General features: G+C 45.2%; 2 protein-coding genes across 2 annotated transcripts; one reads left to right on the top strand and one right to left on the bottom strand.

Annotated features, from left to right (window-relative positions):
* The first annotated feature begins 671 nt into the window (after positions 1 to 671).
* On the top strand, positions 672 to 2,671 carry LOC137167564 (olfactory receptor 52P1-like). Its single transcript, XM_067569778.1, has 2 exons — positions 672 to 748; positions 1,689 to 2,671. The coding sequence occupies exon 2, from the start codon at positions 1,733 to 1,735 to the stop codon at positions 2,669 to 2,671; it is 939 nt and encodes a 312-aa protein (XP_067425879.1). The 5' UTR covers positions 672 to 748; positions 1,689 to 1,732.
* A 10,405-nt stretch (positions 2,672 to 13,076) lies between these two features.
* On the bottom strand, positions 13,077 to 14,015 carry LOC137167570 (olfactory receptor 52P1-like). Its single transcript, XM_067569785.1, has one exon. The coding sequence runs from the start codon at positions 14,013 to 14,015 to the stop codon at positions 13,077 to 13,079; it is 939 nt and encodes a 312-aa protein (XP_067425886.1).
* Between the last annotated feature and the right edge of the window lie 8,855 nt (positions 14,016 to 22,870).

Raw genomic sequence — 22,870 nt, 5'->3', positions numbered from 1 at the left:
TGTCTGGCACTCTGTGTTCGACCTGTGTGAGTGGGATCACTGTATGGCAGGGGTGGTGATTGTGCGGGTTGGGACAAGGCTGTACGTGGACAGGCAGGTGGCACTGGGTTGTGGGGCAGGGACTGTGGGGTACATGGACAGGCAGGCAGCACTGCAGAAATTCAATTTTTCTTTGTGATTGTTGGTCCCAGGCCAGTGCTGGGAGTTTCCTGGCCCCAAGTGTGCCTGGGGAAGGTCTCTGGGCATCTTTCCCTTGGGAAGCGATAGACTTTTTTGTCCTGGGGATAAATTCATAAGTCGAATAAAAAAGCCTTCAGTACAGCTCAGGGACCAGTTTCTAGGCAAAATGCCTCCAGCTGACTCCTCTATGTGCTGCAGGGACGTGTTCACAGAGCCCCAGTCCAGAAGGGACCACTGTGATCATGTAGTCTGACCTCCTGCATATCACAGGCCAGAGACCTACTCCCAAAGGATTCCTAGAGCAGAGCTTATAGAGAAACATCCAACATTAGTTTAGAAATTCTCAATGGTGGAGAATCTGCCATGATGCTTGTTAAATTGCTCCAGTGGTTAATTACTCTCCATGTTTAAAAAGTGCACACCTTATTTATACCCAGTATCTGGGTAGTTGTAGACTGTTATCAAGTCACCCCTTAACTATCTGTGTGTATCAACATGAATCTTTAATTGTGGACACCAGAACTGGACACATTTTCCAGCAGCAGGTGCACCAGTGCCAAAGAAAGAGGTAAAATAACTTCTCTCCCTCTACTTGAGATTCCACTGTTTATCATCCCAGGATCACATTAGCTCTTTTGGCCACAGGGTCACACAGGGACCTCATATTTAACTAATTACCCCTGCATCCCCCCCAAATCTTGTTCAGAGTCACTGCTTCCAATGATAGAGTCCCCCATTGTATAAGCATCGCCTACCCTCTTTGTTCTTCGAACATATATTGTTTGCTTCGACCCAGTTTACCAACCAATCCAGATTGCTCTGAATCAGTGACCTGTCCTCTTCATTATTTACGATCTCCCAATTTTTGTGGCATCTGCAAAATGTATCAGTATTCAAGCATGAGAAGGGTAAACAGCTGAGTGCTGATGCATGTCTCTGCTCACCCTTGTCAGTTAACAAGGCAGAATAATGAAAACACTTCACTTGCTCTGTATCAGAGAAAGCTGGGTGCCTTCAAGAAAGTGTCTCACCAAAAGAAACAAGGGAACTAACAGAGCACAAAGTCCCAGCTGGGCATGATAGTGTCTGTTTCCATGGGGAAAACTTGGCTTCTTTGCAAAAGAGGAATAGCACTGTGGAGCAGACCAATGATCCATCCAGTCCAGCGTCCTCTCTCGGACAGCGACCCCCTAGGGGCTGCTGAAGAAGGTGTTGGGGGAATACCTGACCTTCAGAAGGGTGTCACATGAACGTCTAACCACCAGAAATCAGCTTGTGCCCTGAAAAACGAGGCATATACGCTTTCCAAGATATTTATTTAGCATTTTCATCTGGCAACCCTAGGCACGGACAGGTCATACTCAGCCTACATAATTTGATGCCATCTGCAAAGGTTGCCACCTCACTGCTCACCCCTCTTTCTAGATAGTTAGTAACAGTGAAATATTTACCGTGCTATTAGTTATCCAGTGTGTGACCCTCCTCCCTCTGCTTCTCTCCCTTCACAGGCACCCTGAATATTACTGAGCCTGATCGGTGCTTCGACCATCTCATGGGGGCTTTCAACCTCACCCCCTCCAATCCATTAACATTCATCCTAAACGGCATCCCGGGCCTGGAAGCTGCCCACATCTGGATTTCCATCCCTTTCTCTATGTTCTACATCATCAGCCTGTTGGGAAATATCACGATTCTGTTTGTTGTCAGTAAAGAGCAGACCCTGCACAAGCCCATGTTCCTGCTGCTCTCCATGCTGGCGCTCACAGACATCGGCATGTCTACCTGTGTCATGCCGAAGGCACTGTGCATATTTTGGTTTGGTTTCAAAGGCATCACTGTGGATGGCTGCCTCACCCAGATGTTCTTCCTTTATGTGTTTACAGCTACGCACTCAGCCGTCCTCGTGACAATGGCCTTCGATCGCTACGTCGCCATATGTGACCCTCTGAGATACACCACCATCCTCACCAACGCACGTATCGCTAAACTAGGTCTACTGGGTTTGATACGAGCTGTTCTCTTGATTCTGCCATTCCCCCTGCTACTGCGCAGGCTGCCATTCTGTGCCAACCGCATTATCCACCACACGTACTGCGAGTACATGGCTGTGGTGAAGTTATCATGTGGGGACACAACAGTCAACAGGATATACAGCTTGGTGATAGTATTAGTGATCATTGGGTCAGACCTGACCCTCATTGGTCTGTCCTATGGGCTGATCATCAGGGCCGTCCTCAGGCTGTCCTCCAAGAAAGCCCACCAGAAAGCCCTCAACACCTGCACAGCTCACATCTGTGTGATGTTGATGTCTTACACTCCCGTCCTCTTCTCCGTCCTGACACACAGGTTCGGTCAGGGCATCGCTGCCCACGTTCACATCCTCTTGGCCAACCTCTATGTTGTAGTCCCCCCCATGCTCAACCCTATCATTTATGGGGTCAAAACCAAAGAGCTTCGTGATAAAGTGGGAAAATACACCTGCAGAATGTGATCGCCTGGGACCACTGACTTTAAACCTGCGTGACAGGAGGGGGAAAGAATGTCTCTTCTTTAATCAAGTGTGCACTGTCTAATTTGGCTGAGCTTAGCCTATTGGCAGTTCACAGTCTGATAAGTTCCTCACACCTCATGTCTTATCACTCCATCACCAAGCACTGCTCTTTCCGACCGTCACCTGATCTCTTTCAGCATCACTTTTCCTCCCCCAGCCATACACACCCTGTGACTCAGCCTTTTCATGTCTTCCATACCTCCAGCAATGGTGGCTTCTCATATGCCCTGAGCCCTATTTTCCAGCAGTATGTTTGTTGATTCTCACCATTTCTCACTCTCCTCCATCTTTGACTCTTTTGCTCCTCTCTGCCATCACAGGATTCCCAACTCTGACCTCCACCAGGCCCCAACAATCCCTTCCAGTCCTGAGTCTCCCCAAATCGGTCTCTCTGAATTCTTCACTGGCAATAAGTTGGAGTTTCCACCTCTGGTTTGTCCTTTCCGAAAACATGAAATCTGCCCTCAATTATCAGTTCATTTTGGGGCACACATTGCACACAGACTGGGGTCAAAATAAACAGAAAGTCTATTGAATAGAAAAATCACAGATACAAAGATGAAGGATGGAAGAATCGCATGCACTGCTACAGATTGGGGACCTACTGGCTAGGCAGCAGTTAGGCAGAAAAGGACCTGAGTGTTACAGTAGAGACTGGGCTGCATTAGTAGGAACATTGCCAGCAGATTGAGGGGAGTGATTATTCTATTCCATTTGGCATTGGTGAGGCCACATTTGGTGTATTGCATCCAGTTTTGGGCCTCCTGCTATAGGAAGAATGTGGACAAATTGGAGAGAGTCCATCCAAGGGCAACAAAAATGATGAGGGGGCTGGAGAATATGATTTATGGGGAGCGGCTGAGGGAACTGGGCTCATTTATTCTTCAGAAGAAAAGAATGATGGGGTATTTTATAAGTCATGGTCTATTACAGGAGTGGGTGGGGGAGATTCTGTGGCCTGCACTGTGCAGAATATCAGAACAGATGATCATATTAGGCTCATAGACTCTAAGGTCAGAAGGGACCATGTGTTTTCCTCGTGCCCTCTGTCATCAAAGGGATTCAGTGTTTCCCAGACAGCACCCCGCTTAGCTGCTGCAGAGTGGCACAGTCTGTGACATTTTGGGTGTCATCTAGACCAATAAAGGGGTCTCTCCTCATCTGCCTTGTAATGTTGGGGGGCCTTAAGGTTGTGCTGTTATGGCTCATGGCCGTGCATCAGTAACCAGCTCACAAGTATCATGGTATCACACAGGCTTCCAGCAGCCGACTTACTCCTTGCAGGGGGAATCCAACAGCCTCTGCTGATCCATTTCCCCAAGTTCCCATCACAGGGAAGCCCCAGAGGAGCCAGAGATGCAGTCCAGAAGGCAGAGCTGGGATTTAGGCAGAGTAGCAACGCTGAGCCAGAGCCGGGTATCTGGAGTAACCCAGACCAGCTGTGCCAATGGGGAGCCAGGCTGATCTACAGGGGGGAGCTGCGGGGCCAGAGCTGGGATAGCAGGTGCCGGCCATGCCACAAGTAACACAGCAGCCGAGCGTGGTGAGAGCCTGGGGAGAGCAAGGCGGGGCCAGGGCACAGGGCCCAGTGCAGGGAGACGTCACCAAAGAAGAAAGCCTTATAGGTTTGTGTTGCACACTGTACCCCTGACTGAACCATTTCCCACATCAGTCAGTGCCTACCGGGTGTAGAAGAACAGAGTTAAAAGCTGGACAAGTAATCAGGCCTAAGCTACAGGGAATGGAGTCATGGCACAGGCAACACACAGTTAATCATCACAGTGTGCTTGTGGTTAGAATGGCTGAGAGCCATATGGAGGATTTTAACTGTGTTAAGTCAGAGAACCTGTTACCCTGTCCCCTCTTTATCTTCCCCTTCCATCTAGTCCCTGTGATGCCCCCCAGCCTATCAGGATAAACTCAGTCACAATAACCCTGTTTGTTCTATCGTCACTGTTCCCAATACCCTCCCTGACGCGGATCTTCTCCGCTGGTCTGGTATCCAAATTCCCACTGGTCCCCAATCAGACGGAGAAGAGGGCCCCACCCTCCGTCAAAATGGGGACAGCCAATCTCCAGAGGAGCTAGTGAATCAGCAAAGAGTGTTATCAGGAAAATCCTGGAGCAGAGCCTTGGGATGGCTGGCAAGGATTGCTGACACCCCCAGTTTCACTCCGGTGGCTGTGGCAGCAACTCCCACTCATCTCTCACAGCCAGGATAAAGGCTTAGGGGTGTGAGTTTCCAAGGAGCCCCACTTCCAAGGGGCCCCACTGATTTCTGTTACTTTCTGTTCCTTTTTTTTTTTTTTACTTAAGTTTTTCTTCTTCCTAAATCTTTCTCTTTGCTTTTTCTTTCTCCCCACCCCTTTTTTCTCTGCATTTTATTTCTCCCCTCCCCCTTTCCCCTGCTTCTTCTTCCCCTCCCCTTCCTGTCACTTTTTCTTCTTGTTTGAAAGCAAAGGATTAAAGTCGCTATTAAAATGTTAAGGAATGTAGCTGCTGTTAGCCTTTACTTTAAAATAATTTCACAAGACTAATTGGTTGCTTTTCACCCTCCTCCCCCCTTGCACTTTTGTTTTTTTGAAATTTTAATGGAGGGAATTTTAAATACACTTTGGAAGTAAAAGGTTTTTAACAAACACAGACTAAGGTGGCTGTGTTGCAAAAATTGTTATTGGTGGCTCAGGTTTTACAAGCACAATACGCCACCTTAAGAATGCAGCTCAGTAAAAACAGTGGCTGATAAACACAGTAAAAGAATAAAGATGTAGCTTTTGTAAAAGTTAATACTACAAAAGTTAAAAAACCCAACAATTAAATAGTTGGAAGTTGTGGAATTGTTAAAAAGTAACAGATGTGGAAATGGTATAAAAGAAATAGTGTTAAAATATTTTGGTTTAATAATATTCAGTAAGGTAAAGATATGTATAATTTAGTACAGTCACATTGCGTGGAAACCTAATAGTTAAACCAATTACACAAAGGGGTCAGGCAGTGGCTACTACCATGTTTTTGTCCCCGGGAGCCTTTACAGCCATTCTGAAGGAAAATGGACCCTTTTCCTGCAGGAATCGTCTGTAAACAATTCATTGTAAAGAACTGGTGCAGGAAGCAGGCAGAGACACAATCTGATTCAAGTCATTTCATTACTAAACAGTTGGTCAGATTTACAAAAGGGAATAAGGGGTTTCCATTAAAACTTGACTGTTTCTAAATGTACAAAATGGGAATTTGGGTATAGGTGTGTAAAAAAAAATATAGTGTGCGGGATTTTAAGCAAACACGGACAGCTAGTAAAAAGTAACAAATTTATTAGGGGGCTGGAGCACAAGACTTATGCGGAGAGGCTGAGGGAACTAGGTTTGTTTAGTCTGCAAAAGAGAAGAATGACAGGCGATTTAATAGCAGCCTTTAACTACCTTTAACCACCCCTGGGACAACCTGTTTGATTATTTCTAACAGTAAGTAGTCCAGGATGAATAGTGTAGATGACTTCAGGGGTGAAACACCTTTCTGCACAGGCCAGATCGAGAACCTCTTCCGCTTTGCCAGGTACATCACTCAACTGGATGGTTTTCTACTCCCTAGAAGGAGCTCTCTAGTGGGTCCAGAGCATGTCAACTCTAAGGAGTTCAGCCATGGAGTTTCCAGGCCATGAGATGCAGGCACTCGAGGTTCTGGTGATGTACACAACCGTGGTCCTGGATAATCAGATCTGGGACCAGGGGCAGGCTGATTGAGTGTCCACCAAAAGACCCAGAATGGTGGTGAACCAATGTTGACGAGACCAGTCTGGGGCTGTCAGGATTGTGGAAGTTCCTTCCACCCTTGTCAGTCTCTGAAGTCTCTCCTTGTGTTGGGTGTACCATGCCACAAAGCCCCCTATGGAGGCCTCATGGTCCTACCACACCCTACTGCAGAAAGAGCAGTAGAGGTGAGTCCTCCTGGCTGCCTAGAGTGGCTTTGGGGAAAACAACCAATCAGGGAGAGGCTGCATGTAGCAGCCAATCAGAACACAGCAGGCCCCACTGAAAGGAGCTGCAGTACCTGAGCAGAGTCCGTTGCTGCATGGAGGCAGAGGAGAGAGGCTGGTACTCCTGGCTGGACGAAGGAATTCCAAGAGCAGGGACAGAGCAGCTGGTGGTAGGGACGAGGGGAGCAGGCAGGAGATTTTGGCTGGCTGCTGGGATGTGCTACAGCCTGCCCTGAGGTCAGGAAGAAAGAGAGAGAGAGACAGACAGCCATGACAGAAGAATTAACATAAGGTTTAAACCTTTAAACTGGAGACAAAATGAACCCATTCCATTTCTAAAGCCTGTCTTCTGTACCTTCCTCAATATGAGAGATGACTTAGAAAAAAATATTGATAGAGCTCAGAACATTATATGCTGCCACCCAATAGAAACAGACGTGATACTGGCATTACACTACTTTGAGCAAAGCGAGCAGATTTTGTGAAGAGCCAGAGAACACGGCAGTGAGTTTAGGAAGGCACAAAGTGCAGAGCTTTCAAGGTTTAGCAACTATAACTTCAAAGAGAAAGGTGCTGAATGAAATCACAACCTACCTTAGGGGACCTTAGATAAGAGATAGTCGGGGATTCCCTGTTTGTTAGGCTCATTGACTCATCAAGGCCTGCATTACATCACATGGGAGAAGAGGGGAGGCCATGATTCAAAATACAGAGCAGCAAGACATGAAACATAGAGGAGAAAAGCCAAGAAAGAACCGCTAGGACAACTATACCCGGAATCAGTCCAAAGGAGCAGATGATAATAGCTGAAAACTTACCTCCACCATTGGCCCCTTTCATTTTTAGAGAGCTCAGCACAGCTTTAAAAGACCCCTGAAGCCCATAGAAAGGTCATTACAGATTGGAAAGTGTAAGCAGGATGGGAAAGAAACAATATGACTGTGATTATAACTAAAAGGGTGAAGTGGGGACAGGACATAATTGTGACTTGAGCGAGGACATGAAGAATTGCTGTTATTCTGCATCCTACTTCGGTTTTGTCACAGATAAATAATTGTAGTATTTAAGGAAAAGCCATTAAACACTTCCAAACAGAGGCGCCAACAACAATAGCCCAGCTGCAAACCACTGTCACCCTCGTCAGTGTCTGCCAGAAGTCTTTCCTGATGAACCATTTCATCTGCCAAGGCAGGGCAAAGCCCTGAATGCTCCAAAGGTAGAGAATTCACTGGACTCTGCCCCACATGCAGTCTCTGACGGCCATTAAAGGTGTGAGCTCTGAAAGAAGCTTTTCCCACATTCAGTGCATTGCTGGGGTTCCTCTTCCATGTAAATTCTCTGCCATCTATATCAGGAGAAAAGGACAGGGGAGTCTGAGGAGTAGCTGTGGATCCCGTGCTGGGGAGGGAAAGCAACGCTGGGTCTATTTGTTGTTTGTCTCCGGGAGGGCCGTGCGGTGGGGGGCTGTGTAGCCACTGAGTAGAAATGCAATTCCTAGCATACCCTAGCAGTGGTGTGCATTTTTATAGGTGAGGCGGAGCAGACTTGTCATGTGAGAAAGAGCGATCTGTCATCTGTGTGCAACTGCAATGTGAAACACCCTGACAGAGCTACACACTGCGTGGGGTGAGTGCCAGGATAAACTTAAAAGTTCCTCCCATGTTTGATTTATTTTGTTGAATTTGATTGGTAGCAAACACCTTTGAGTTGGATGAAGTGACCTTAGAAGTGAAGAGTTTTGTTCAACTTCAATAATGATGTGGAGAATGGATAGGATTGCACTCTCAGCAAGTTTGCAGATGACACTAAGCTGGGGATAATGGCAGATCCACTAAAGGACAGAGATAAGATACAGCATGACCTTGACAAATTGGAGGATTGGGACAAAACAAATCTGATGAGGTTCAACAAGGACATATGCAGAGTCCTGCAGATAGGACAGAAGAATCCCATGCACTGCTACAGCCTGGGGACCGACGAGCTAAGCAGCAGTGCTGCAGAAAAATACCTGGAGTTTACAGTGGACAAGAAATTGGATATGAGTCAACAGTGTGCCCTTGTTGCCAAGAAGGCTAACGGCATATTGGGCTGCATTAGTAGGAGCATTGCCAGCAGATGGAGGGAAGTGATTTTTCCCCTCTATTCGACACTCGTGAGGCCACAGTTTGAGTGCTGTGTCCAGTCTTGGGCCCCCCACTACAGGAAGGATGTGGACAAACTAGAGATAGTCCAGTGGAGGGCAACAAAAATCATTAGGGGGCTGGAGAACGTGACTTATAAACAGAGGCTGAGGGAACTAGGCTTGTTTAGTTTGCAGAACAGAAGAGTGAGGGGAGGGTTGATAGCAGCCTACAATTACCTGAAGGGGTATTCCAGGGAGGATGCAGCTAGACTGTTCCTAGTGGTGGCAGTTGGCGGAAGTAGGAGCAATGGTCTCAAGTTGCAGTGTGGGAGGTCTAGGTTAGGTATTAGGGAAAACTTTTTCCCTAGGAGGGTGGTGAAGTACTGGAATGTGTTACCTAGGGAGGTGGTGAAATCTCCATCCTTAGAGGTTTTCAAGGCTTGGAATGACAAAGCCCTGGCTGGGAAGATTTAGTTGGGGTTGGTCTTGAGTTAAGCATGGGGTTGGACTAGATGACCTCCTGGTATTCCTTCCAACCCTCATCTGCTATGATTGTCTGATTTCAAAGTGGGGAATAACTGACTGGGCAGTGGTACTGTTGAAGAGGATCTGGGGGATATAGTGGATCATGAATATGAGTCAACAAAGTGATTCAGCTGAGAAACAGGCAAATGTCATTCTGGGGTGTATTAACAGGTGTGTTGTACATAAGACATGGGAGATAATTGTTCAGCTATACTCTGCACTGATGAGACTGTAGTTAGAGTGCTGTGTCCACATTTGGGCACCACACTTTAGAAAAGAGATGGACAATCTGGAAAGAGTCCAGAGGAGAGGAACAAAATATTGCAAGTGGTTTAGAAAACCTGTCTCATGAGGAAAGGATAGAAGGTACTGGGAATGCCTAGTCTTGTGAAGAGAAGGCTGAGTGGGGACATAAGAGTCTTCAAATCTGAAAAGGTTTGTTATAAAAAGGATGGTAATTAATTGTTTTCCAAGTCCACTGAAGGTGGTACAAGAAGTAATCAGCTCAGTTAACAGGAAGGGAGATTTTGCTTGGATATTAGGAAACATTTTCTGAGAATAAGGAGAGTTAAGCACTAGAACAGCTTACCTGGGGAGGTTGTACGGTCCCCGTCAATGGAGTTTTTAAGATCTGGTCATACGCACCCTCCCCAGCTTTGTTAGTAGTTTCCGCAATAAATGAGTGGGACAGGCAGGGGCAGCAAGGGCCCACGCCTAAAGCTAAGGACGCCAAGAAGATGGATCTCTTTCGCAGGAAGATATGTTCCACCGCGGGGCTCCAGCTTCTAATTTCATATCAGCAGGCGCCCCTCAGCCTCTATGGCTTAAGGACCCAAGAGTTAAACAAAATTCACTGAATTGATCCCACAAGAGTCTAGGGCTGAATTTTCGGCTTTAGTTGATGAAGGCAGGACAGTAGCAAAATCTTCTCTGTAAGCGGCACTGGAGGTTGCGGATTCAGTCCTGTGAACCATGGCTTCGGCCATGGCAATGAGAGGAGTTCATGGCTGCAGGCCTCTGGCCTTCCATCCAAGGAGCAGCAAAACATCCACCCAGGACCTTCCCACTGAGGGCACATTCCTCTTTTTGGAACAAACTGATTTCAAGCTCCACAGCCTGAAAGACTCGAGGGCCACCCTGAAGTCTCTAGGTCTTCAGACCCCAGCCCCTCAGAGGAAGCATTTCATATCACGAACCTTGCCTCGCTTCGCTTTTACCAGTCTTAACTGAGGCAAGACTCTACTAGGAGAAGTGGCTGGAGCAATAAGAGAAGGCCTCCTCCCTCGTCGACACACAGGCCTGGGCCCGCGAGACAATCATGGGGTTCAAAGCAGACCTTTTGAGGGTGCGACTAAAGATGGCACACCAGAACAGTATCTGGATCTAATCCCCTGTATTTTTTGGACTGGTTATCCCACTTCTATCAGGTGTTCCATATTACTTCAGAACGTAGGGTGCTAATCACGATAGGACGGGGATACTCCCTACAGGTCAGTTGTTCCCCTCCTTCCCACCCTCCCTCTCCAACCCTCGTCAGGGACGCTTTTCAAGAGCAACTTCTAATCCATGAGTTGCAAAAGCCTCTAAAATTGGGTGCAGTAGAGGAGGTTCCTCTGGACCTGTGAAACTTCAACAGATTCATGAAGAAAGTGTGGTTCTGCATGGTCTCCCTGGCTTCCATCATCCATTCTCTGTATGCAGGGGACTGTATGCTGCACTCAGCTTGAAGGATGTGTACTTTCACATTGCAATCCTTCAGAGTCACAGAAGATTCCACCAATTTCCAGTTCACTACCAGTTTACTGTCCTCCCCTTCGGCCTGTCAGCAGCTCCTCATGGATTTACCAAGTGCATGGCAGTCGTTGCAGCTTTCCTGATGAAAAAAAGGGTCCAGGTTTACCTTCACCTCGACGATTGGCTCATCATGGGCTCCATCAGGGCACAGGTGGAGTCCAATGTAAGCTTGATATGGACGACCTTGGAGAAGATAGGCCTCCTAATGAATGTGCAGAAGTTAACTCTCTCACCTCTCTCAATAGATTTCAGAGGGGCAGTCCTCAACTCGGTCCTGGCCAGAGCGTTCCTGTCAGAGACCTGGCTTTGTGCAAGGGAAACTATCATAGAAAGTCACAGAAACCATGCTACCTCCACGCAAGACAGTGCCTGAAACACCTATGGCATATGGCCCCATAGTTACAGAGGCCTTGTCTTTGGTGCGAAGCAGAGCTCTTGTTGCATATCAACATCAGAGAGCTCCGAGTGGTGTGGCTTTCCTGTCAATCTTTCCAGAACCACTGAGGACAAATGCGTATTGGTTCTTATAGACAACACCACAGCGATGTCCTAAATAAACCGACAGCATGGAGCACGCTCCTCTCCCTAGTGCCAGGAAGCCCTCCCCCTATGAGAATTCTGTGTGAAACCCTCAATCCATCTTGAGACTTCTTGTCTTCTGGGCACACAGAAAGAGCTATGGATCATTTCCAACGGTGAGTGATTCATTCACCTGGACACCGTCAGGAACATCTTCCAAAGATGGGGTGTTTCCCATACAGGCTTGTTCGTAACAAGGCACAACGGGAAATGTCTGTAGTTCTGCTCCTTCCGGACCCACAGCCCGGGCTCGTTGCAGGCGTATTCCTTCTCCCATGGAAGGACCATCTTTTCTATGTGTTCCCGCCCACGCCACTCATGTACAGAGTTCTGCTGAATGTCAGTATCAACGAGCGGTCACACAACGTCCTCCACTCGGGCAGCTGCTCTCTCCTTAGCTCTGCCCTAGGCAGGGTTGCCAGATTTCTACTGCGTTCATGGCTCAAAGTCCCTTAAAAAATAGCCCCAGAGTAGCCCATCTACTTATTAAAACAAAGCTTTTGTTATTAACACTTTGGTCTCTACATCAAATAACAAAGGAAAGCTTTCATCAGACACGCAGCTTGTTTTATTTAATCCAAGCTGTGCTACAAGCCCCAGCAGGAGTTGCTCCACATTACCCACAAAGCTATGAGCAGACAATCAAATTCAAAATCAGAACCTCAATCCTGGTACTTGTGCCTCGCCGGAGGGTTGGCAGATGTTTCAAACTAAAAACGGCGAATGACACAGCCTGGCCACTCCAGAGCGCCCCTTGTGGATTTTCCCAACTCTCCTGAATTCAGGACCCGCCGCTCCAGCCAGATTGCTTTAAAGTCCCACTCCTTCCTGGGTAGTAATGTCCTTCAGATAGTGTCCTCTACCAGCATGGGATCAAATGGAGGAAACCCCAGAAGGTTTCCCGTCCCTTCTAGGACTTCCCTTTGATGCAAGGAATAAGTTGGCTGCTGAAAGCCAGGGTGAGACCATGATGCTTCTGGGCTGGATACTGGTGTCAGGACCATGAGCCATAACAGCACAGTGTCAAGGCCCCCAAGGTTACAAGGCAGATCGGGACAGAGCCCTTTACTGGTCCAGGTGCTGCCCAAAATGTCACAGACTGTGCCACTCTGCAGCGTCTAAGCAGGGTGCTGTCTGGGAAACACTGAATCCCTTGTTCACAGTGGGAAACTCTTCACAGACAACAGGTCACTTGCATTAGAAAAAGGAACTTGAACAGAATTAATGTGGAAAACCTGAGGTTGCATCTTTGTTTATTTTCTGTGTAAATTTGGACAAAGCACCCTTGATTAAAGACGACACATCCTCTCTCCCTCCTGTGACGCAGGTCGAAAGTCAGTGGCCTCAGGCAATCACATTCTGCAGGTGTATTTTCCCACTTTGTCTCGAAGCTCTTTGGTTTTGACCCCATAAATGATGGGGTTGAGCATGGGAGGGACAAGGACATGCACGTTGGCCAAGAGGATGTGAACGTGGGCAGCAATGCCCTGACCGAACCTGTGTGTCAGGGAAGTGAAGAGGTAAGGAGTATAAGACATCAGAATCACACAGATGTGGGCTGTGCAGGTGTTGAGGGCTTTCCCGTGGGATTTCTTGGAGGAAATCCTGAGGACGTCCCTGATAATCAGCCCATAGGACAGGCCAATGAGTGTCAGGTCTGACCCGATGTTCACAAATGTTATCACCAGGCCATACGTCCGGTTGATTCTGGTGTCCCCACACGCGATCTTCACCACAGCGAGGTGCTCGCAGTACGTGTGAAGGATAACGCGGTTGGCACAGAATGGCAGCCTCCACAGTAGTAGGGGCAAAGGCAGAACCAAGAGAACAGCTCGTATCAAACCCACTAGCCCTAGCTTAGCCATTCGTGCGTTGGTGAGGATGGTGGCGTATCTCAGAGGGTCACATATAGCGACGTAGCGATCGAAGGCCATTATCACGAGGATGGCTGATTGCGTAGCGGCAACCGCATGAAGGAAGAACATCTGGGTGAGGCAGCCATCCACAGTGATGCCTTTGAAACCAAACCAAAATATGGAGAGTACCTTCGGCACAACACAGGTCGACAGGCCGATGTCTGTGAGCGCCAACATGCAGAGCAGCAGAAACATGGGCTTGTGCAGGGTCTGCTCTTTGCCGACAACAAACAGAACCGTGAAATTTCCCACCAGGCTGATGATGTAGAATGTAGAGAAAGGGATGGAAATCCAGATGTGGGCAGCTTCCAGACCCGGGATGCCGTTTAGGATGAATGTTGACGAATCGGAGGGGGTGAGATTGAAAGTCGCCATGAGATGGTCGAAGCACCGATCAGGCTCAGTAATATTCAGGGTGCCTGTGAAGGGAGAGAAGCAGAGTGAGGAGGGTTACACACCTGATAAAAAGTAGCCTGGTAAATATTTTATAATTAGTAACAATCTAGAGAGGGGGTGAGCATTGCGGTGCCAACATTTGCAGAAGGCATCAAATGTTTTAGGACTAGCAGCAGGGTGGAAGATGATGTTTGGTGTCAATAAGGATGAAAAGACAGGCACTGTTACCTTATAAGGGAGAGAAATAAGAGGGGATTTAAGAAAATTCTGTAAAATACAGACTGGCAGAGAGTATAGCAAAGATGTGTTCTCCCTGTCTCATAACACAAGGTCAAGAGGACATTCAATTAAACTGAAACATGGCAACTTCAAAACTGATTAAAAAAAGAATGCTTTCTTCACTCAGTGCATAATTAGACAGAAACTCATTGCCACAAGATGAAATTGAGTCCAGGAGCTAAGCAAGAATCGGAAAGGTATAGGACACTCTCAGGGATAGTAAGAATCTTCCATTACAATAGTTACAGCTAAATAAATATATTTGAAAGCCTGTACGCCTGCTTCATGGCACAAGCTGATCTGTAGATGTTAGGCCTTAAGGTGACATCCTTATGAACGTTAGGTTATCCCGCCAACTCCTTTTTTGGCAGGCCCTGGGGTTATTGTTGTCAGAGAGAGGACACTGGACTAGATGGACCATAGGTCTCAACCTCGATACAATTCCTCTGCTGGAAAGGAGCCATGTTTTCCCCATAGAGACAGACACTATCAGAACAGAACAAGGAGCAACGGTCTCAAGCTGCAGGCGGGGAGGTCTAGGTTGGACATTAGGAAAAAGTTTTTCACTAGGAGAGTGGCGAAGCACTGGAATGGGTTACCTAGGGAGGCGGTGGAATCTCCATCTTTAGAGGTTTTTAAGCTGCAGCTTGACAAAACCCTCGCTGGGATTATTTAGCTGAGGTTAGTCCTGCTCTGAGCAGGGGGTTGGACTAGATACCTCCTGAGGTCCCTTCCAACTCTATGATTCTATGATTCTATGCCAGGCTGGGACTTTGTGTTCTCTAACTTTCCTTGTTTCTTTTGGTGAAACACTTTCCTGAAGGCACCCAGCTTTCTCTGAGACATAACAAGTACAGTGGTTTCATTATTCTGCCTTGTTAACTGACAAGGGTGAGCAGACACACCCATCAGCAACCCAGCTGTTTACCCTTCTCATGCTTGAACACTGATAAATGTTGCAGATGCCATGAAAATTGGGAGATCCTAAATAATGAAGAGGACAGGTCACTGATTCAGAGCAATCTGGATTGGTTGGTAAAGTGTGTCGAGGCAAACAATACGTGTTCTAAGAACAAAGAAGGTAGGCGATGCTTACAGAATGGGGGACTCTATCATTGGAAACAGTGACTCTGAACAAGATGTGGGGGGGGGGTGTGAAAGGGTAATTAGCTAAACATGAGGTCCCTGTGTGACCCTGTGGCCAAAAAGAGCTAATTTTATACCGGGATGATAATCAGGGGAATCTCAAGTACAGGGAGAGAAGTTATTTTACCTCTTTCTTTGGCACTGGCGGAACTGCTGGTGAAAAATGTTTCCTGTTCCGGCATGTTGGAAAAAGATTTTAAATGAGGTTTGTTTATTTTGCGCTAGATAGAAAAGAGATTTACACAGGTAGTTGGGCAGTTTTTAAGTTTTATTTTTGGAGAGGTCAGACACTTTTTAGCAAGCGGTCAGTGTGAGACTTTGAAGGCATGCTCTTTTGCATATTTATACAAATATAGACAAAGAAATTATATATGCATACATTTTTAATACTTAATGCTTATAGGTATATTTAAATTATCTTTATTACTATTGGCCTATTTTTTCTAAAGGTTTTTATAACAAAAAACATGCTAACAGAAGATTTTAGCTTATCTCTCTGGGCTGCTTGGGGTTTTTTTAAGGTTATATAACTAGTTAGAACCAGCTGAGGCTATCTTTTTGCTTCTTCTAGGAATGTTTTCTCTGACCCTGGTACAAGACAAGAACTGTAAACACAAAAAAGGAGGGGGCTGGCAATCTCTACAAAATAGCAGAACACTAAAAAGAACTAAAATAGAGTAACTGTGGTCAAGCAGACAATTATTTTCTTTCAATCCCCCCTTTGAGCCATACTGTAATACCAGTGTGGCTCACTTATAATAAGCTTGATTTACTTTTTGCTTAAGTTTTATAATTTTAACTTGAGTTAACATTTGCATGGTAGCAACTTTGGGTTTTATAAGCTGGCTAAATGCAAAACACACAGAAGGCAAAGCAACAATATTTAAAAATATTAAATGCAACAAAAATTATAACATAAAAAAGGGACTTAAGCTATTGCATATTTGGTAACTAAGCAGTCAGCCAATTTTACAAATTAAGCTTATTATTGGATTGTTTGATGCGGTTTGCTAAATGGTGGAGATTAGCTAATCCTTTTTTAATTAATGTGCTGTGGTCTGATAAATTAAAGCAACACATGCCCTCAAACTCTTGGCACTTATGATTATGACAAAGCAAAAGGTAATTTATTGCAAGGCAATTTTGTAGGGTGGCTTGGCGAATATTTTGTAAATTTTTAGCTATGGCTTGAATTAAAGTGGAAGTTAAATTAATAGATTTTATTAAGGCACATGCTACTTTTGATATTTTTTTGTAATTAACAATAGTAAGTGCGGGGACACTTACTAAGGATGTAGCTAGGGAAACGTCTTTAGCTTTAGAAAGCAAATTAACTGAATTATTACAGTTAGGACTTTGCTGCAGGGTACGCCGTTGGCGAGAGGGATAGGAACGGTTAGGGGGTAACATTGTTAAGGCAGAGTTTATTTTGCCTATAGCACAGGGACCAGCGTTTACAGGAATATACGTATAAGCAGTTAAACTACAAAATAAGAATTATTTTTTGGGTAAATAGAGGGGAGTGGTAAAATAATTATTATAACTAACATTTATACACTTTAATTTATTAGTGGTGGTTATATTACTATACTTTTTAGTACAATTAAGAAACTGGATACAATTGTGGGCTCGAGTTATATTATGTAATTGAAAGGTGAGGCAATGGGCATTGGTTTATTTTGGTTTGGGTTTAGGGGCAGATTTTTACTAGGGTAGGTTTTTAGGTACTTAGGTTGGTTTGTTATAGCTTGCTAGTTTGGTGTAGGCATGGATATTGGAAAAATTATATGTTAATTTAATAAAGCAAGTAGTTAAAGAGGATTTTAAACTGTTTTTTTTTTTTATTATACAGAAGGCAGTGGAATTTAAAGCAGCACGAGCTAGTTCTACCCACCAATTGTTGCGGGATGGACGGAGCCTACTTTGATAAGGAGTATTTGGGGAGGAGTCTGGGGTGGAACTTTTATGTTTTGTAAGTAGCAAGAATTGACAGAGGGCAAAAACTAAGGGGAGGGCAGAGGACTGAAAAGCCTGAAATGGTACCATGAGTACTATGTTTCCAACGCAGCTTACTTATTATACAACTTACGATGTTTAGAGCAATAATTAGTGCAGTAATTACAATTTATGCAGGGTTAAAGAAAAAAGCAATAGTCTATTCACTAGAGTCCGGGTGTCGGGTCAGCTTTAAATGTGGTACCACAGCAGGAGTGCTGTCATCATATACCGCTGGCTTTATTTGGGAATCGTGGATCTAGGTGGACTTCTTTGCAACCTTTACTGCTGTATGGGTAGTCAGCAGCACTTGGAAAGGTCTTTTCTACACTGGTATTAGGGAACTGGAACGTCTGGGTGTTTTTATTTACACTTGGTTACTGGGTTGGTATGGATGCACCTTGCAATTTAGGGGAAGTGGCTGGAGTAGAGCTTCTGCTTTCTGTAAAGATAAGAAACGCTTACGCAAGGATTTAACATACTTATATAATTAGTGATTTTTTCCCATAAGAGTTCTAGTAAGAAATTGAAATTGCGTTGCCATAGTAGGGGGGTGCTTAAACAACATTTTATATGGGCTAAGACTAATATTTTTTTTTTGGCTTATTTTTTAATTGAAAAAAAACAATAAGTAGGACCTGGGGCTACTTTAATTGTGATTTAAGGCAAAGTTTTTTTAATAGGGTTTTTATTTCCCGGTTTACTTTTTTTACCTGTCCCGAACTTTGTGGATGGTATGGGGTGTGTAGTTTCCTGATGATTTTAAAGGCTTTGTACAGCTCGCTCAGTGTCTCTTTAGTGAAATGGCTGCCTTGGTCAGAGTTAACTACTTGAGGGAGCCCGAACATAGGGATGATTTTTTTTTTTTTAATTTTTTTTACAACTGTTGCAGTTGCTTTTTTGGCGGGGGTAGCTTTTACTCAGTGGGTTAACTGATTAACAATTACTAGCACATATTTGTAACTTTGGCAGGCTGGCAAGGAAATAAAATCTAATTGCAAGTTTTTAAACTGTAAAACTGTCCATGGTTGGGCACTTTTTTTTAGATCTTTTCGGGATACTGCATTAAAGGCTTGGCAAGTGGGGCAGGATTGGGTTATTTTTTTTGCTACCTGATGGACTCAAGAAGCGAACCATATACGCAGAATGGTATCTGCGATGGCCGCCGCCTCATAGTGCTTTTGGCTATGAATCTGCTGGCACATGGGTTTTAACAAAAGAAAGGGTAGAATGGGTTTATTTTGGGGAGTTTATTATAATTTTTTTTTTATTGTCTTATAAAGCCTTACTTACTGGGCCTTTTTTTTTGCAGTTATGGCATTTGATATTTTATTTTTTTGCAATTTTGGAACGAACACTGGAGCACACACACTCAGGGGAAGTGGCTTCAGAGCTGCTTTTTTGGCTGCATACTTAGCTTGTCTATTTTTTTGGCTGATGTCATCCGTAGCATTGGTGTGAGCTGCACAGTGCATGACTGCAATTTTTTTGGGTAACATGATGGCATTCAGCATGTCTTTTACCTGTTTGGCGTTAGCAATTTTATTTTCCGTAGAAGTGAGAAAACTATGCTGCTTTTATAAGGCTTTTACAGCATGGCAAATTTTAAAGGCATATTTAGAATCAGTGTAAATATTAACTGATAGATTTTTGCTTAACTCACACGCCTTAGCTAGTGCCACTAGCTCTGCTGCCTGGGCGCTGAGTGATGTTGGTAGTGGTTTTGCTCACAGCACTCTGAACAGGGAGGTCACTGCTGCTCCTGTGTAGCGCCAACCATTTTGCATAAATGAAGAGCGATCTGTAAATAAAATCTGGTCTGGGTTAGAGAGAGGTACATCTGTGAAATCCGAGCGTGGCTGTTCAACTACATTTACTACTTTGCAGCAATTATGGGGATTTTTTGTCTGGTCAGGTTCAGGTAATAGTGTGGCTGGATTTAATATGGAGCACCTTTGAATGGTGATGTTCTCTGCTGCCAGTAAAGTCACTTCATACTGGGCAATTCTTTGGTGAGAGAAAGCTTGGGTTTTCTCTCGTGCCATAAGGGCTTCCACCTCATGAGGTACAAACACAGTCAAAGGATAGACCAGCACCAGATCCTTACTTTTGGTAATCATCTCAGCTGTGGCTGCAACAGCTCTTAAACAACCCACAGCCCCCTTGGCTACTGGATAGAGCTGGGCAGAGTAATAAACTACAGGTCATCTTCTGGGTCCGAAATTCTGGGTTAGGACTCCGGTGGCCACCCCCCTTCATTCGTGCACAAACAGCTGGATTGGCTTTCTATAATCAGGGAGTCCCAAAGCTGGAGCTTCACTTAACACATGCTTTAGCTTATGAATAGTTAATTTCAGCTCAGCAGTCTGTTCAAAGCATCTGGGACAGAGGCTTTAGTTAACTTAACTAAGGGTTTCACAAGTTTTCTAAAGGCAGGAATTTAGGGTCTGCAGAAACCTGCGGCCTCCAAAATAGCCCTTACCTGTTTTTTGGTGTGTGGGAGAGGCATATTTTGTATGGCTTGGATCCGCTTAGGAGAAAGCTTTCTTATCCCTGGCCCGAAGATATGGCCCAAGAACTCGACCTCTGGTAGACAAAATTGTAGTTTATGCGGTGACACTTTGTGGCCTCTCAGTGCCAATGCAGCCAGAAGTGTGACAGTATCCAGCCGACATGCTGCTTCAGAGGAGGAAGCAAGAAGCAAATCATCCACATATTGGACTAGTGTGGATCCCTCTGATAACAAAATAGATGCCAGATCTTGTCGTAGGATCTGGGAAAAGAGGGTGGGGCTGTTGACATAGCCCATGGGTAATCTTTCCAGGTGAGTAGACGCCCCCTCCAGGTAAAGGCGAACAGGTACTGGGAAGCCTCATCTATTGGAATGCTGAAAAATGCTGCACACAAATCAATAACAGAATAACAACATGACTCGGCTGGAACAGTAGTCACGATGGTGGCAGGATTGGGCACGACTGCATGTCGTGGAATGACATAGGCATTTATTGCTCTTAAGTCCTGAACAAACCTGTACACAGGGTTTCCTTGGTCATCTAGCTTAGGTTTTTTAACTGGAAGAACCGGAGTGTTACAAGGCGAAATACAAGGCTTTAAAATTCCTTGTTCCAGGTAAGCATTAATCAAAGGCTCCAAGCCCTTCTCTGCCTCTCTGAAAATTGGGTACTGAGCCACCGCAGGTGGGGGTCCAGGTTTTACCTGTATGGTTATTGGCAGTGCTGATCAAAGGAGTCCGATGTCAGTGGTATTCCATCCCCACAGGGAATCGGGCAGGTTCTGCAATTCTTTAGGCAAAGTTAATTTCCTGTCTTCAGCACTACATTCAATCACAAAGTTCTCCAACTCGTCTAGGGGCATCTCTAATTTCACAGCACCAGAGGAATCACAATGCAAAGTGGCCTTCAGTTTACACAGCAGATCCCTCCCCAACAAATTAACTGGAGAGGATTTGGTCAACAAAAACTGATGTTCCACAGTTAAAGGTCCCACAGTGACTAACGCTGGTGCAGTCTTAGGAACTTGCATCCTAGTTCCCCCCACCCCCATTATAACTTCATTCCCATCAAGTTTGTACCCTGCTTCCTTTGCACCTACCGCCAGAACCGACTTTGTTGCCCCTGTATCAATTAAACATTCATAGTTTGCATTCCCCACGGTTATGGTTACATATGGTTCCCCCCCCTTTTTATAACTCACAGATACACTTAAACAACACAAATTATCATCACATGCACTCTCAGCATCCTGAGCTCGAGGTTTCCCTTTGAGAGTCATTGTGAATAAGAGTATCCCTGGTCAGCCATAGTCGGTTGCCCTCCAGAGGGAGGTGGAGGAGGAGGTGGGGGTACCCCTTGCTGGTATGATGAGCTGTATGGAGCTGGCATGGCAGTGTAGGCATTAGCTTCCGAAGCTAGGCGAGTTGGGCAATCTCGCTTAAAATGTCCTGGCAGCCTGCACCAAAAGCATACTGGTGTTTCCCTTGTATTTGCAGTTTGCCCCCCTGCTCTTCCTCTTGCTCTACCTCTGCCTCTAAGGAAATGTCCTCCTCTCCCTCGCTGGGTCAACATTGCATTATGCATGGTCACAGCTAACAGCTTTAACTCATCCTGTTTTCTTTTCCCTTCTTTCAACTGTTCTTTTACCTTCCGTTTTTCGAACACATATGTGGCAATCCCCCTGATTTCTGATATGCTTTTTCCGTTCCATCCTGGACAAGATTTGTGAAAATAGTTTCGTATATCACTAGCTACCTGATTTACAAATGCTGCAACAATAGCCTTGCAATCCCTTGCATCGCCAGGTTTAAGCTGGGCGTATCGAGTTGCCCCTTCACAAAGCCGCACATAAAAGGCATCTGGGTTTTCATCAGGGGCTTGAACAATCTCATGAAATTTTTCCCAATTTATAGGTTTTGCCCCTCTTTTTCCATAGCTTTAAACAAGGTCTTGCGAGCATGGATAAATGAATTCCAGTTGGCATGATCATTATAATCCCACCCAGGGTCTATCTTTGGCCAATTGGCATTGTTTGTATTGTCCTCCCCTTCAAGCTTAATAGTTTCATCCACAATAGTTGCCCACTCGTCAGCGGTAAATAAGGTTTCCATTAATTGTTCTATGTCTGCCCAAGACGGATTATGTGTTCGGACAATAGTCCGGAATTTTCTGATGACTGTAACAGGGTCTTGTCGAAAGGAGGGGGTGGTTTTTTGCCAAATAATCAGATCCCCAGGTGCAAAAGGTGTGTGTGCCCTCACTGAACGCTGTGTGTGTCCGTCGGGTATATATTGCACACGTAATGGGGCAATGGTGGTGGTCGTGGTGTGCTCTGTAGGTGTCTCAGTTCTGTCATCGGGGCGGAACTCACCCTAGTGCCGGCTGGGGCATTGGCTGGTGCAGAACTCAGGTTTGGAATACAAGGTCAGTCCCATCTGGGTCGACAGAATTGTTGGAAAAAGATTTTAAATGAGGTTTGTTTATTTTGCACTAGATAGAAAAGAGATTTACACAGGTAGTTGGGCAGTTTTTAAGTTTTATTTTTGCAGAGGTCAGACACTTTTTAGCAAGTGGTCAGTGTGCGACTTTGAAGGCATGCTCTTTTGCATATTTATACAATATAGACAAAGAAATTATATATGCATACATTTTTAATACTTAATGCTTATAGGTACATTTAAATTATCTTTATTACTATTGGCCTATTTTTTCTAAAGGTATTTATAACAAAAAACATGCTAACAGAAGATTTTAGCTTATCTCTCTGGGCTGCTTGTTTTTTTTTTTTTTTTTTAAGGTTATATAACTAGTTAGAACCAGCTGAGGCTATCTTTTTGCTTCTTCTAGGAATGCTTTCTCTGACCCTGATACAAGACAAGCACTGTAAAAACAAAAAAGGAG

Source organism: Emydura macquarii, unplaced genomic scaffold (assembly GCF_026122565.2).
Source record: "Emydura macquarii macquarii isolate MOO-44397 ecotype Brisbane River unplaced genomic scaffold, CSIRO-AGI_Emac_v2 contig_2938, whole genome shotgun sequence".
Classification (NCBI taxonomy): domain Eukaryota; kingdom Metazoa; phylum Chordata; order Testudines; family Chelidae; genus Emydura; species Emydura macquarii.
The sequence above is the reverse complement of the archived record's forward strand: the minus strand, read 5'-3'. Positions and strand labels throughout refer to the sequence as shown.